This window comes from Oncorhynchus gorbuscha, linkage group LG07 (assembly GCF_021184085.1).
Source record: "Oncorhynchus gorbuscha isolate QuinsamMale2020 ecotype Even-year linkage group LG07, OgorEven_v1.0, whole genome shotgun sequence".
Lineage (NCBI taxonomy): Eukaryota > Metazoa > Chordata > Actinopteri > Salmoniformes > Salmonidae > Oncorhynchus > Oncorhynchus gorbuscha.
In genome coordinates this window covers 61,308,033-61,324,605 of record NC_060179.1, presented here as the reverse complement: position 1 = coordinate 61,324,605, position 16,573 = coordinate 61,308,033, and the positions used below count along the sequence as shown (strand labels likewise).

The 16,573-nt window shown below is 41.6% G+C and overlaps 1 protein-coding gene and 1 non-coding gene across 4 annotated transcripts in view; both read right to left on the bottom strand.

The window, feature by feature from the left end:
- Positions 1-16,305, bottom strand: part of LOC124040162 (eukaryotic peptide chain release factor GTP-binding subunit ERF3A-like) — a 46,244-nt gene extending 29,939 nt beyond the window's left edge. The window contains exons 1-18 of one of the 3 annotated variants that reach the window (XM_046357073.1): positions 15,897-16,305; positions 15,524-15,565; positions 13,790-14,059; positions 13,623-13,656; positions 13,369-13,446; positions 13,012-13,192; positions 12,480-12,634; positions 12,101-12,241; positions 11,769-11,862; positions 10,185-10,265; positions 9,643-9,816; positions 5,726-5,815; positions 5,407-5,575; positions 4,375-5,245; positions 3,740-3,866; positions 2,504-3,635; positions 610-711; positions 299-394 (exon numbers count right to left, since the gene is read on the bottom strand). In XM_046357073.1, the coding sequence (XP_046213029.1) occupies positions 5,193-5,245; positions 5,407-5,575; positions 5,726-5,815; positions 9,643-9,816; positions 10,185-10,265; positions 11,769-11,862; positions 12,101-12,241; positions 12,480-12,634; positions 13,012-13,192; positions 13,369-13,446; positions 13,623-13,656; positions 13,790-14,059; positions 15,524-15,565; positions 15,897-16,095 (1,761 nt within the window). In that variant the 5' untranslated portion in view covers positions 16,096-16,305 and the 3' untranslated portion in view covers positions 299-394; positions 610-711; positions 2,504-3,635; positions 3,740-3,866; positions 4,375-5,192. Of the gene's footprint in view, positions 1-298; positions 395-609; positions 712-2,503; positions 3,867-4,374; positions 5,246-5,406; positions 5,576-5,725; positions 5,816-9,642; positions 9,817-10,184; positions 10,266-11,768; positions 11,863-12,100; positions 12,242-12,479; positions 12,635-13,011; positions 13,193-13,368; positions 13,447-13,622; positions 13,657-13,789; positions 14,060-15,523; positions 15,566-15,896 lie in introns of all 3 variants that reach the window. The other 2 variants (XM_046357074.1, XM_046357072.1) reach the window with 2 other exon arrangements.
- On the bottom strand, positions 36-163 carry LOC124040539. Its single transcript, XR_006839769.1, has one exon. It is a non-coding gene; the product is annotated as a small nucleolar RNA ACA64 (small nucleolar RNA).
- Positions 16,306-16,573: the final 268 nt, after the last annotated feature.

The window sequence follows — 16,573 nt, the reverse complement described above, 5'->3', positions numbered from 1 at the left end:
ATTAACAAGTGGCCGCAAAGGCCTTTCTTTGTCAGGATTGTAGGCACATGGGTTTAATCACACTGCTATACAGAGCAGGCAATAAGCTTAACGTACCACAGTACTATAGGCCCTGTAATCTCACCCCAGACAATAGAGTTATCAAAGGTGATTTTCAGACTGGGCCCACACATTTCTTTAGCATTAATAAACATTGAGTATACCTGACCATTTAGCGTATAATAAAAGTGTAAATATCTGTGTTGACGGGGTACAATTGATTAGGGAGATCAGGAAGACATCCTGGCAGTAAACTCACCTAACCCGTAGTTTTGTCACGATGGTGCTGACAGCTGAATCAATAGTCTCTGCTATTTCATCTGCAGCCATCCCAGAGTGGGCCACATAAGCCATGCTAAAACAAACAATAACATTTTACAGGAGGCAATGTGTATATAAATGAATGTACATTAATTGCCCTTGTGTGTCAGTTGCAGAGACAGGCCCCAATAGAGAGGGAGATCTGTCAGGATATATTTTGAGTCACTATGGCACCATCAGTGCCCATGTCCAACACGGACAGGGTTTGCTGAGGCGCACTTACTGACTAAGTCAGAGAGCAGGCCTCACCAGTAGCAGCCTTTCATAGAAATGGAGGTTATTGTTCCCTGGATGGTTTTCTGGATGTCCAAGGCCAGCTTCTTGCTCTGCAGGTTCAATGACAAAGGCTCCCTAAGAAGGGGAGATGTAAAAAAATAAAAAAAATAAAAAATAAAAAATTACAAATCCATTAGATTAGAACTCTGTAAGGGCTAGCTTAAAGGCACATTTAAACTTACAGGTGAAGTCGGAAGTTTACATTCACTTAGGTTGGAGTAATTAAAACTCATTTTTCAACCACTCCACAAATGTCTTGTGAACAAACTATAGTTTTGACAAGTCGGTTAGGACATCTAGCATGACAAGTAATTTTTCCAACAATTGTTTACAGATTATTTCACTTATAATTCATTGTATCACAATTCCAGTGGGTCAAAGTTCACATACACTAAGTTGACTGTGCCTTTCAACAGCTTGGAAAATTCCAGAAAATGATGTCATGGCTTTAGAAGCTTCTGATAGGCTAAGTAACATCATTTGAGTCATTTGGAGGTGTACCTGTGGATGTATTTCAAGGCCTACCTTCAAAATCAGTGCCTCTTTGCCTGACATCATGGGAAAATCAAAAAGAAATCGGCCAAGACCTCAGAAAAACAATTGTAGACCTCCACAAATCTGGTTCATCCTTGGGAGCAATTTCCAAACAGCTGAAGGTACCACGTTCATCTGTACAAACAATAGTAAGCAAGCATAAACACCATGGGACCACGCAGCCGTCATACCGCTCAGGAAGGAGACCCGTTCTGTCTCCAAGAGATGAATGTACTTTGGTGCAAATCAATCCCAAACAGCAGCAAAGGATCTTTTGAAGATGTTGGAGGAAACAGGTACAAAAGTATCTATATCCACAGTAAAACTAATTCTATATCGACAACAGGAAAGGCCGCTCAGCAAGGAAGAAGCCACTGCTCCAAAACCGCCATAAAAAAGCCAGACTACGGTTTGCAACTGCACATGGGGACAAAGATCGTACTTTTTGGAGAGATGTCCTCTGATCTGATCAAACAAAAATAGAACTGTTCACAAAATATATGGCACCGTGAGGGAGGAAAATTACGTGGATATATTGAAGCAACGTCTCAAGACATCCGTCAGGAAGTTAAAGCTTGGTCGCAAATGAGTCTTCCAAATGGACAATGACCCCAAGCATACTTCCAAAGTTGTGGCAAAATAGCTTAAGGACTCAAAGTCAAGGTATTGGAGTGGCAATCAGAAAGCCCAGACCTCAATCCTATAGAAAAAGTATGTGTGAGCAAGGAGGCCTACAAACCTGACTCAGTTACAGCAGCTCTGTCAGGAGGAACGGGCCAAAATTCACCCAACTTATTGTGGGAAGCTTGTGGAAGGCTACCCGAAACATTTGACCCAAGTTAAACAATTGAAAGGCAATGCTACCAAATACTAATTGAGTGTATGTAAACTTCTGAACCACTGGGACTGTGATGAAACAAATAAACCACTATCATTCTGACATTTCACATTCTTCAAATAAAGTGGTGACCTAAGGCAGGGAATTTTTTACTAGGATTAAGTGTCAGGAATTGTGAAAAACTGAGTTTAAAATGTATTTGGCTATGGTGTATGTAAACTTCCGACTTCAACTGTATAAGAGGACATGTATTTCAAAACCAGGGAACAGCACTAGGGGCTATGTTGATGTTCCCAGAGAGTGAACAGGGAGACAGCACAAAAAGGATACCACTCCCCTGCCTCACTGGAATGAGTTTCATATAGCAATGGAGTCAAACCAAAATTCATACTGAGAGTGAACCAGGTTCCGAACCAGTGCCAATATGAGTCTTTAAATAGATTTCATTTGACTAAAAGAGGTAAGGTGATCAACCAACAATATTTACAAGCTTACTTCTTTCTCTCGTAGAAGTGCTTGCCGATGTGCGAGGACAGCAGGCGGCGAATGCGGTCGTCTGAAAGAAACATGTCAAAGTTCCCCAGCAGCCGTCGTTTGGCTTCAAAGGGCTTGTACTCAGTCCTCAGTGTCTTGTAAGAGATCACCTAAAGAAAGACAAAGGGATATGCCTGGATGAGTTGTGTCTCGTGCACCAAGAAGTAAACGAGGACCATATCATAAGTAATCATCATTATTTACATACATTTTAAGTATGACAGTAAGTAACTGTCTCAAAGTTGGAGCGACAGACTCCAATAGGGAGGAAAGTCCGTCTGGATATATTTAGAGTCACAGTGGCACTAATACACTTGTTTAACAAGCAATGCCTAATTTTCGCCTAATTCTCTCATCCTGAAAACAAACCACATACTTTTGAGGGAACATTTCACACATATTGCCAGGATCCAGTAAGCTTCTTATAACTTGAGGAACAGCAAGGAGTCATATACCAGTTAATACTATAGCTAGCAAGATGCTTAATAATACTAATAACACTTGTTCCACCACACTTTCTCCCCCACCTCAAACTTTCCAAATGAAAGTTGTTTTTCGGTTACAGCAACACCTAGTCGCAGTGGTCAGACTTCTCACCTACCTGTTTGATATCATTCAGGGGATGCACTGCTGTAACTGGCAAACTGCCTTTCCACCCTCCCGCTGTCTTTCCAGAGTGCATGCTGATGCTGTAACTAGCAAATTGGTTGTCTCTTCATTCTTCTGTCACATGCTGCATTCTGTTATGTGAACATTTGGCCGAGCCTTGGATACAGCCAGTATTGCGCCTCACTCAAAGCCCCCCTCTTTTCTCATTGGATCTACACAAATCACATAGGTATCCTATTTTGGATTCAAAACAGCGAATTTCGCCAGAAGGTGACTAGCATGCATCCCCGATTGGAGGATAAGGTAAGCACTTTTAATGTCTAGAAAAGCCTTGTATAAATACAATTATAGTATTTAGAAATAACCCCCCCCCCCCTCAGGACCTTCTTGCAGAACTGCTGGATCTGGTCAGGGGTCATCTCTGGTGTAGATGCCATGAGGCAATGGGCTGAGTGACTTGTGATTAGTACAACAGCTTCACCACCTATACTCCAGAACAGTGTGTTGCTGGAGAAACACACTTTTTCCATAGATATTCTTGTATTATGTAGCCATGTTGCTCTGTACTGTGTGGGCAAAGGGACTCACACGAGGATGGTCTGGGTCTGCTTGAGGATCTGCCATAGAGGGAGGGAGGGGTGTTGACTCTCGTCCAGGAGCAGAGTCTGGGGTGGATTTGGTCTTCAGGAAAGCCTGCAGTGCTCTTAACAGCCTTCTTTACATAGCAATACAATGAGAACGTGTTTAGAAAATCTCCAACATGACAAATTCATATTTCGGTTATTTTGTGCAAATAGATCTATCAAATGCAAATAACCAGCCTCATTTGCTCTGCTGAGAAAGCTAACGCGGATACGCTAGCTAACTTTAACTAGTTACAACTTTTTCACTTTGCGCCTAACGACGCCTAATGACTAAGAGTTGAGAAGGGTCGCTACAAAAGCACTTTCACCAAGATAACCAATTGAGGGGGGTGTACAACTTTTATCCTTGATAATGTATTCACAGCGTTCCTCGTTGAGATACATAAAGAGTCACTTGCCTCGTGTCGTACTATCCTAATGCACAAGCAACCTAGCTTGCTAGCCAGCGAGTTGCTAACTCCAAAGAAAGGTGGTTTACACAATATAACCAACTGATATCACCCCCACTTTTCCTAGCACGCAAATAACAACTATACTATTGTCGAAGAAGCCCTTATGAAAGTTGCGTTAATACATTACCTGCACCCGGTCCAGAGGCAAATCCTCCTGTATGTCTGCCATAGTACTTTCTTCACGTTTCTCCAGGTTGCGCATGCGCAAATGGTTTACGTCACTTTTGAAATTGAAACATTCCAACTTTATTTGCAAGAAGTTTGTGGACAATTTCTGCACACTTCTTTCTACATACAAGATTCAAAAAGGCTAAATGAACATTGTAAGAAATTGAGAATAAACAGAGCTTTTACTTTTATTCCTCAGTTTGATACTTTATTTTCATTGTTGTTGGTAACGTGACAACACATGATCACAACAGGAACCATGTTTGTTTGATTGTGTGTGTGAACATACCAGATAGGATTTGGTATGGGGATGTCTACAACCAAAATATTAACATTTTGGTTTAATATTTTGGATTTGAATGGGTATAACTAGCTAACTCTGGTCCAAAGTGATGCAACCGGATGCAACGCCAGTCCCTTCCTTTCCAAACAAAGTAACACTGCATACATTCCCATTTCCAAAACAAAAAGTGGACCAGCGCAGAGTGAGGTTGGCTTAGGAAAGGGTAGCGGCTACATTAGTGGCATAGCTGAGCTCTCAATATGAGAAAGCTGACACACTGGACTTGTCTTTCTTTAATATTGTTCATCATAAAAACTGATTCAGTCACTTTTTACAGTTTCTTCTTTATTTTCAAACTTGATTTGTTCTCCTCCTCCTTCTCTTCCTCATACTCTTCAGGAGAGAGTGGTATGTAAGAGGGGGTGGCTGGCTAAGTCGGCGTCAGCAGCTTCCTCTGTCATGACAACTGTCCCAGGATTCCATGCTGGTTCACATTAGTCCTTCTCTGGTACCAACTTCAGCACTTTGCCAATAGCAATGGTTTTGCCTGAAAAGGGAGGCAATTACATAGTTATAAAAATGAGTTAGTATTCCATTTGGCAATAGTTTTCTAATATATCAAGTAGAAGCTTCTTCATATTCATCAATAGAAACAATAAATGGGGAAAAACAATATCACAGGAACAGACACACAGACACACACACTACCTTCATCTCGTAGGGTGAACCTCCCCATCTGTGGGAAGTCTTTGAAGGTCTCCAGGCAGATGGTTCCGGCACACCGAAGTCGGGCGATGCACACCTGGTCCTGTTTGACAAAGCGAGGTCGTGTCTTGCTCTTCTCACCTGTCTTCTTGTCCACTAGACAAATTAAGGCCTGATGAGAGAATTTAATTAAAAACAGGTTTATTTACTAATGAGCATTATTCACTGACAGAGAAGATACCTGTGGTTGGCAAACTATAATTGGATAGAGACCCGGTCAGATTAGGAGATGTAAACAAGCTAATGTAACTTAGTAACTCACTGTGATTTGTACTTCTTCAATACAGGTGTGGATGTGTAGGACTGCGTTGTAACCTGGGCAGATTATGGATTTATGCTCAATGATGACGATCTAAAAACAAAGTAAAAAAACAGCAGAGAAATTAGCAGAGGTGCAAGTACTAGAGTTTACATATTTAGTCAGCTCAATCTAGCATTAAGGTTGGGTAGGTTACTTTTAACTGTAATCCATTAGGGTTACCTGTCATCAGTAATGAAACGTTTGGATTACCCAAACTCAGTACCATAGTCTAATTACTTTCAGTTACTTTTGGATTACATCTCCCTTAAGAGGCATTAGAAGACAAAAATAATCCATCAAACACATTTGGTGTGTCATCAGTAGGTTAACGTTTTACGTCATTAATCTTCTTCTGGAGGCAGCTCTGCAGAGCGGTTAGTAGCTGGCACAGCCAAAAAGTCATAAAATATATTTTTAAACCAGTGGCGGTTGGTGCCATTTAAGATTAGGGAGGAAACGTTTTTTTAATGAGCATGGCCTTATTTCTATTAAAGCATATTGGATGACTGTCATTCATATTCCATTCACCCAGCTCAATGTAACATCGATAGGTTAAGGCTACTACATGATAGTCAAATTTTCCCTATACCCATTATGAGGATTCTACAACAGCCTACAAATTAAAGTATATTTATATATAAAACGTAGGTGCACATGAGAGACAAATTGGAGTAATCAAGGTGACAGACAGTGACACAGTCAATACTGCCTTGCACACTCTTGCCTGCATCTAGCTGATCTAGGGTATAATCATTCATCCAAACTGTTGCCAAAACAAGAGTTACTATTGGACAAATTCAGGTAAGTCTAGTTTTCGTTTAGTTTGCTTCCATTTACCAAATATTTTTTCAACAGAATCGGCAGCATGAACACACCCCTGATCATCCGCACACAAAGTTCACTTTCATTACAGCCACATACAAACAGCATCATCACGTTGCTTGTGGTATAATTCCTTCTCGCATCTACTCACTCTCCTACTTTCACATTTTCTCTTTGCTTGTGGACTTCAGTGCACAACACAACATCTGTCTGTGATCAGTCAACAACAACAAAAAACTCTCCAAGCCAAACCTTCATACCATAACCGTTAAACGATGCGCACAGCACACAGTTGAAGTCGGAATTTTACATACACCTTAGCCAAATACATTTAAACTCAGTTTTTTACAATTCCTGACATTTAATCCTAGTAACAATTCCCTGTCTTAGGTCAGGTAGGATCACCACTTTATTTTAAGAATGTGAAATGTCAGAATAATGGTAGAGAGAATTATTTATTTCAGCTTTTATTTATTTCGTCACATTCCCAGTGGGTCAGAAGTTTACATACACTCAATTAGTATTTGGTAGCATTGCCTTTCAATTGTTTAACCTGGGTCAAACGTTTCAGGTGGCCTTCCACAAGCTTCCCACAATAAGTTGGATGAATTTTGGCCCATTCCTCCTGACAGAGCTGCTGTAACTGAGTCAGGTTTGTAGGCCTCCTGGCTCGCACACACTTTTTCAGTTCTGCCCACAAATTTTCTATGGAATTGAGGTCAGGGCTTTGTGATGGCCACTCCAATACCTTGACTTTGTTGTCCTTAAGCCATTTTACCACAACTTTGGATGAATGCTTGGGGTCATTGTCCATTTGGAAGACCCACTTGCAACCAAGCTTTAACTTCCTGACTGATGTCTTGAGATGTTGCTTCAATATATCCAAATAATTTTCTTTCCTCATGATGCCTATTTTTTGTGAAGTGCACCAGTCCCTCCTGCAGCAAAGCACCCTAACAACATGATGCTGCCACCTCCATGCTTCACGGTTGGGATGGTGTTCTTCGGCTTGCAAGCATCCCCCTTTTTCCTCCAAACATAACAATGGTCATTATGGCCAAACAGTTCTATTTTTGTTTCATCAGACTAGAGGACATATCTCCACAAAGTACGATCTTTGTTCCCATGTGCAATTGCAAACCGTAGTCTGGCTTTTATATGGCGGTTTTGGAGCAGTGGCATCTTCCTTGCTGAGTGGCCTTTCAGGTTATGTCGATATAGGACTTGTTTTACTGTGGATATAGATACTTTTGTACCTGTTTCCTCCAGCATCTTCACAAGGTCCTTTGCTGTTGTTCTGGGATTGATTTGCTATTTTCGCACCAAAATACATTAATCTCTAGGAGACAGAACGTGTCTCATTCCTGAGCGGTATGGTGTTTATACTTGCATTCTATTGTTTGTGCAGATGAACAAGGTACCTTCAGGCGTTTCAAAATTGCTCCCACGGATAAACCAGACTTGTGGAGGTCTACAATTTGTTTCTGAGGTCTTGGCTGATTTCTTTTGATTTTCAAGCAAGGAGATGTCAAGCAAAGAGGCACTGAGTTTGAGGTAGACCTTGAAATACATCCACAGGTACACCTCCAGTTGACTCAAATGATGTCAATTAGCCTATCAGAAGCTTCTAAAGTCATGACATTTTCTGGAATTTTCCAAGCTGTTTAAAGGCGCAGTCAACTTAAGGTATGTAAACTTCTGACCCACTGGAATTGTGATACAGTGAATTTATAAATGAAATGATCTGTCTGTAAACAATTGTTGGAAAAATGACTTGTGTCATGCACATAGTAGATGTCCTAACCGACTTGCCAAAACTATAGTTTGTTAACAAGACATTTGTGGAGTGGTTGAAAAACGAGTTAATGACTCCAACTTAAGTGTATGTAAACTAACGACTTCAACTGTGTGTGTGTATATATATATATATATATATATATATGTTTGTTTTTTTAACAATTAAATACAAATAAGAAAACCTAAGCAACTAATAATAACAACGCAAGCCTATACATACACTTTCCAGCTCATTCATTACTGCTGCAGTGCTTGTTGTTGCGCTGAGTGGAAATAAGAAGAACGCACATTTTATTGCTTATAAAAGTGGTGTGCTGCTATACAAAGTTGACAGTGCTGAGTAAGAACTTAAACAAGAAGTCATAAAAACAGCAGTTCTTTGCTGTATTCATTGACAGTCTCTCTCTATTCGTGATTTTAAACATTTTGAAATCTCACAGTATTAACTTTGCTGTAGCTTTCTTTTATGTGTGCTACGTTCCAGCAGACACGGTCATCTGAGCCATCCGATTGGCCAGCAGTACAGCTATTGTGCACTTGATTTGCTCTCTGGGCCTGCCAGAAAGGCAGTTTGTACCTTCAGACAAATTAAATTGTTCAAAATCGCAACAGTTCGCCTACCCGGGGCGGAGGGCAGCTGAATTGGGTGCACCTACAGCCAACAGCCCGAGACCATTTTCTTTACAAGAACACAAGGCTTTATCTTTGGGTTTTTGGAAATCGACCAGTCGGTGACCATTGCTCTAAAAAGTTGTGAAGTTCAATCTCATGCTTCTCTCTGTGGGCACACCCGCAGTTTAGAGGGAACTTTGGTCATAACGTATTTTCCGCAAACATTCTTTCTGAATTTAAAAGTTAGTCCAATAAGTAATTAACTAGTTTTTCAAAAGTATCTGTAATCTGACAACAATATTTTTGCCGGTAACGTAACTGATTAGTTTGGGGGGTTTTGTAATCAGATTACATGTAATCAGTTACTCCCCAACCCTGCCTAGTATCACTATCATTTAGCATTTCTATAATGCAGCGTATCTTCTTAAGATGATCCTAGACAATAATAATATATGCCATTTATATAGCAAACTCTTATCCAAAGCAACTTACAGTCATGCGTGCATACACTGTACATTGTACGTACGGGTGGTCCCGGGGATGGAACCCACTATAACAAATCAAATTCTATACTGGCATTGCAAGCGCCATGCTCTACCAACCAAGCTACAGAGGACCTTAGACCTGTCCTAAGGAGCGTAGGCTACCTGGGCATCAAAGGTGCGTCCGGAGTGGCAGAGGTTCTCAGCGTTACAGAGGATGAAGCCAGGCAGAATCTCCTCTTCCTCGATGCCCTTCAGCCTTAGCTTCAGGTTCTCCCCAGGAACAGCTTCATCTGTCTCCACCTCATCAGACAGCAGGCTCAGCACCTCCACTGTGTGCTGAGGGTAGGGATAACACATCACATGTATTATAGTGCTATATATACAGTATATGTTATACATCAAGTATTATATTAGTATCCTTAAATGGCAAGATAAACTGGGTCTGGAAAGGGAAATATAATCATTAGAACCTGAAGTAACACCTTTAACACGTTGGAGAATCCAAAACAGATGTGCATTTTAAATGTTGGAAGTTTGGAGTCCCTTTCACAATTTACATTTTAATTATTTAGCAGAGGTTCTTCTGCGCAGCATCTGCCAAATTAGTAAAAAGTAGATGTAAATTGTGAAAGGGGCTGCTGTACACTTGTGTAATGTATACTCTCCAGGAGCAGGACAGATGAATGACCTATGGAGAGCCTTACCCTGTTAGGCATCATGACCAGCTGCTGGGCTTTGGCAATGGAGCCAGACTCCAGCTTCCCCAGGATCACCGTGCCCATATCCTGAGCAAAGAGCACAACCAAGACCAGGTTAAAGGTTATGCTATCAGTTCAAGTCAGTGGCCTTGTGGTTAGTGTCCTCCCTGAGATTGGAAGGTTGTGAGTTCTATCCCTGGCCGAGTCATACAAAAGACTGTAAAAATGGGACCCGATCCGTCTCTGCTTTGCACTCAGCGAGATAGTTTAGGCAGAAGAACCTGCAATAGACCCGCGTCCTCTCCAGGGGGTGTTGTACATCAAGCTGCCTCATGCTACAGAAACAGGAGGCTCCTGTTCCTATGAGCAATTCCGGCTCCCACAAGGGTACTTACTATCAGTTAAAGAAAATTGTATCATTACATTACATCCTTTTTTCCCCGTTCTCATCCTCTGCTCCCATCTAAGAGGTGTTAATAATTTGGTGGGTGCTTATACTTGTCCTATTTCAAAATTTGATTTTTGTATACCCCAACTCCCCCTGAGACACCCTCAGAGAGTGGGGTCACGGCCAGGGTCTGCCATTAACAACAGTGACCCTGGAGCAATTAGGGTTAAGTGCCTTGCTCTAAGGCACATCAACAGATTGGTATTAAGTGTTAGGAAGGACACTGGAGTTTGCAAGATCACCTTGATATTGAATGAATTAATTAATGAAATTAAAACTAAAATGGATTCCAGCTGGGAGATTAAAATGGTTGTTAAAAAAGCCAGAAAGTTTTTGGTTCCTTTCCTTTTTATGCTACCACCTAAGATGCCATATATTCAGTGTCCTAGCACTAAGCTGTTGACCCCCTGTTCTACTGTACTGTAGTGAAGTTAGAAAAGGCCCACTGCCAGCTAGTCTAACAATCTAACCATCCCCCAATTAACTGGACCGTAATTCCATTATATCAACTGAATAGAAGACCTAGTTAGAGCTCCTGGGTTTCATAACACCCTGCAGTGTGTATGTGTATAGAAAACCTGCTGAGACAGCTATACAATATCTTAATTCCATCACGTTCCCTGCCTTTTAACATGTTCCAAAACACACCCACACACTGATGACACCGGTGCCAGAAAGCTAAATTGTCTTGTGGAGAAAATGGCTGTGCTCTGCAGTCCTTGGCTACAGTAGAGAGGACTTGGAAGGACACCCTGATGTTGGAAGGCCAGAGTGCAATTGTGTGTGTGTGTGTGTGTGTGTGTGTGTGTGTGTGTGTGTGTGTGTGTGTGTGTGTGTGTGTGTGTGTGTGTGTGTGTGTGTGTGTGTGTGTGTGTGTGTGTGTGTGTGTGTGTGTGTGTGTGTGTGTGTGTGTGTGTGTGTGTGTGTGTGTGGTGTAGCAGCTGCATAGTCCTGCGTTATCGTTATCTTTTGGAAGTCATTTCATAAAACGTTGGCAAACTCTTGAGATAATAATGGATTATTAATTACTACAGAATAAAATGGCCTGACTTGATTCAAATGTATGCTAGCTATGCTGTTAAGTGCAATACAGAGCTAAGAGATATGTAACTGGGATAACTCATGACAGCAGTTGCACTCACCTTGTATTTGTCTACGATGGGTAATCTGACGGGGCCGTCTATGATTCTGTTGAAGCTTGGCAGGCTGTCAAGGTGTGGGATGAATGGCAAACCCCTTGTAACGAAGAATAATTAGGACAATAAATTATTATCTTTTCTAATACTACATATTATGGATTTTAAATTATTGTGGGAATAGAGAACTTTTATAGCTTCAGAAAAGTTAGCAGAGCTACATTGATTTGATGGTCTGATATGAAAATGAAGACTTGACAAGCAACCGTCACTCAGCACCCACAAAGCGATTGACTTTCATGTACTTTTGGCAAAGAACAGAATGGGGGTTGACTTACGTGTACCACGTGCACTCCTCTATGGGGTCCTTCAAGTTGGCTCCCGTTAGCCCAGAGCAAGGCATGAAGTAGATGTCCTTCTTTGGGTTGAAGCCCACCTTCTTCAGAAATGGCACTAATTTCTCTTTACATTCCTCATACCTGTAGTGGAGAGGGAGGAGGATGGGTTATTTTACTGAGTTAAATATCAATGTTACAATGTTAACTAATTGAGGAACACAATCTCTTTCCTATTCTATGACTGTCTGTCATAACCAGCCATGCAGCATGAGGGTCAATGAACACATTGGATGGGATACTGTAGATTCTGCATTTGGCTTTAAATATAAATTTTGTTTCTCTCTACCAAGATACATGTCGGTACATTGTACTGAGTCACCTTTCCAAGCTCCAGTTGACGGTGGGGTCATCCATCTTGTTGACGAGGATGATGAGGTGCTTGACTCCAGCCGTCTTGGCTAGCATGGCGTGCTCCCGCGTCTGGCCTCCCTTCTCAAAGCCTGTCTCAAACTCTCCTTTTCTGGCCGAGATCACCTGACCACAACATAGGGTTACGTTAGACTAGCATAGGGTGCAGAAGATACTGATAAACAACTAGGGTACACCATAATGTACTGTACATACTTGTCTGTCATTATCTACAGTGTCGTTTTCAAAACGAAAATACATGTTAGAATCTACCCTCTCATTATACAGTAAGTCAGTCCTCTTCTTCTCATAAAAAAAAATCTAGTTATAAAAAAATGCAGTCCCAGTCAACTTGTACGCGACCAATAAACTATGATTTGATAATGGCAACTTTCCAACTACCTAACTAACAGGGACACATGGGTCTGTTTTGCCTTGTCCCAGCAGATAGGAAAAGTGAACAATACAATTCCTTCTGCTAAGCATTGTTTAGTAAAACTCACCAGCACTGCCAAGTCAGCCTGTGATGCACCACCAATCATGTTGGGGACAAAGCTTTTGTGGCCGGGGGCATCCAGGATAGTAAAGTGCTTTTTCTCTGTCTCAAAGTAGGCTCTCCCCACCTCCACCGTCTTCCCCTTGTCTCTCTCCTCCTGGTTAGTGTCCAGGGCCCAGGACAGGTACCTGGGGAGCAGAAAAACAAATCTGAGTGCCTAAAATGTATGATTAAAAACAGGCTACCATATTTTCTCATGTCATACCCAAGATGAAAAAGTAATATGCAAAATTTTCAGAATGATTTTGTATTATTTTCAATCATACACATAACTGAATCTAGTCACAACAGAAGGTAAGCTCACCATGTTTCTCTGTTTTTTTCTTTTGCTTCTCTTTCATATTTCTCCAGGGTTCTTTTCTCCACCATACCTGTCAAATACCTACGATAAGAAAGAAAAACAGACATTGTCTGATCTGATAAATATAGGAAAACATTTTATTTGTTAGGTAGCCATGGCATTAATAGCAATGGTTATCATACTGTAGAAGAAAATGATAAGCTATCTTCAGTAACCTGAATGTAGGCATAGTTATTGATAACCATGTTATTACTCACATGATCTGTCCCCCAATTGTTGATTTACCAGCATCTGAAAAAAAAATAATAATCCTCAATTCAAATGAACACACAGGTCATTTCTAAGAGCCATTTCCCTGTGCCCAGGGAGAACAAACAATATACAAAAGAAAACCATGAGGTAATAGTATACAATAGGGACGGACCCACATGACCGATGAACACCACATTGACATGCTCCTTCTTCGGGGCATTTGGTGGGAGCGGGATTACTTTTAGCACGGGCAACTCCTCCTCTTCTTCCTCCTCCATCATCTCTACTTCCTCCCTTCCCTGTGCCTCTTCACTGGAACCTCCCTCTCGTCCCAGGGCTCCTCCTCCTCCTGGTTCTCCTTCCCCGGGCTCCTCTTTCTGCTCCCACGTCTCCACCTCCACCGCCATGTCTGCTTCTGTCCCTCCTCCATTCTCCACCGGAGCTAAACGACACAAACGGCACTCGGTTACCACTGATGTAAACCATGAAACAATGCTCTTTTGTTTAAGGTAGTCCGCACAGCCAGCAGATTTCACAGGTGCATTATGGGTATATGAGATCGCTTGTGAACAGAAAGGAGAGTACCGGCACACTGTTCAGATGAGGGTTTTTTTCCTCAGGGTTTTGATGGAGAATCTGGGAGCATCTAAACTGTGTGCTGGAGAGTACAGTGATTGGCTGTTCTCTTCAAACAATGCTCTTTGACCGCACACAATATAACAATGAAATTGGCTTATTATACATTTATTGCATAGTTGTCACCTATGCCATGGATGTACAATATAATTATTTAATAGTGATATAGTGTTGCAGTGATAGTAGTGATAGCTAGCTAACCTTATATTGAACAAATTAAATGCATTCTTTATATAAATTAAAGTGCATCTAGCACTGATGCAAATGTAGAAACCTGCTAATCAAATCAGTAGATTAGCGTGTACAAAAACTCTTCCCATAGCAGCATAAAAACAATGCCTGCACCTCCTTATCCATGAAATTAAACATCTGACCGATCATGTACAATGCCTGTTCTCTTATCAACGCTTGTCATTCACAATCAGCATTGGAGAATAGTCATGATGATGACAACTGCTCGGAGAAGCATGCATGCAATACCACAGAAAACGTCGGCATCTTTGTTCTGAAATATAAACCCACAAGGGAACTTCACCAATCACTCAGAACTTCCTTCCCATCATGTCTTCTCTCTCTCTTGCAGGCTGCAGTTGCAGCCAGGTGTCACACTAACAGATAAATCAGGCCAATGTAACCTGAGTAGATGTGCACAGTGGCAGTGCTCTCTTGCCAAATTTAAACACCTGACCTCAGCACATATACGGCTGGTCAACATAGTACATTTCTACAGAAACGTTCCCTGAAAATACAAGAACTGGACTGTGCCCCATTTGGTTATACCAGTCTAACAACATATTTCTATCTGTTTCCACATGATCCAGTGTACTAGTCTATTTTAAGCATAGGCCTGTGATGTTGCATCATGCTATAGATGTGCATGTAGGGAGTAGCTCCCACTCCCTACATGCACAACCTTCCCAGTTGGACCTTGTCATGTCTCCCAGAGCTGGCCTTCAGGCATAGGCTACCTCCTAGTGAACAGTAGGCCTGAATGAATGCAAGGTAAACAATACTGACTGAAGGACATTTGTAATTGCTTCTGGAATGAGTTGGGTGGGAGTTGGCAAGGCAACCTTCTACAGGTAAAAAGACCTAAGGCCTTTAAAAAAAACACCTGTGATACACACCTTCAACAAACAAATCTGATACTGTCTGTGATTGTCCAAACAATAACATTGTGTGAAGTACAAGGCAGAGTGTGAAAAAATGAAGTAAAAGGAAGAAAGAACAGTTAATTACATAATAATATAGTAATAGACACAAAACATACCAACTGTTTCTAAAACCTCCATGCTGGCAACTGGCTCAGCACCTGTGAAGAGACAAGTTGTTGCATTCATCATTGGCATTATATGGACATTGGAGCTTTTAGGAATCACCATATCAGATTAAGTACGGGTGAGGGTATAACAATAATTATAGCATTATGAGCAGTAGGCCCAGTTGTAAAATGTGCACCATCATGTCAAAGCTGTCACATTAGTGTTGAGCAATATCATAGCTACAACACTAGCCCAGTGAGCTTGCTAGCTACAAACTCAAGCTAGCTATCTATTTGGCTAACTTGGTTAACCCCTGGCAATAACAGCAGCTGTCAACATCTCGTTAATCCAACACTCTACCACAAGCACGCACTGACCTACCGTGACCATCGGAATTGGAGATTTCCGTAGGGCTACTTTGAAGGAAAGTCGGCACAAACACCGCCGCGTCGACATTCGGGATAAATGGCTTGGCATTGACGCTGAGAGCGGCGAGAGCGGACTGGAGCCCCGCGGCAGCTCGGGCCTTAACATCCTCCTCCTGCTCCCACGAATCCGGTGCTGTGTCTCGCGGGTCCATGGCACAGTTAGCTAAGATAGCTAGCTAGCTTGACTGTGAATAATGCAGGTGGCTTGATGTCCGTTGGCTATGTTATCTTGCTACTTATGCAATACTTTGCGTTGCTTCACTGTGTCTTGTTTTGGGAGGCATATGGTGCGCCGGTGTCACGCACGGAGGCAAGCCCGACGAGAGAGGGAGAGACGTGAACCTACAGTTCCAGAACTAACCTTTAGGAGGACCGCTCGAGAGGGCGACCCCTGGAACTACAGAACAATGCATTCTGGAAGGTGGGGTATAATATAAATATAAAGCTTTTCATCATTTTCTCTTTAGACTCAGTATACGAGTAAATATGAAAATTAATAACAGTATAATAATCAGAGCATGTGTACACATCCTTTACTTTATTAAACAAATAATTTAAACAAGTTATATACAGTGCCTTCAGAAAGTATTTACACCCCTTGAATTTTCTCACATTTTGTTGTGTTCCAGC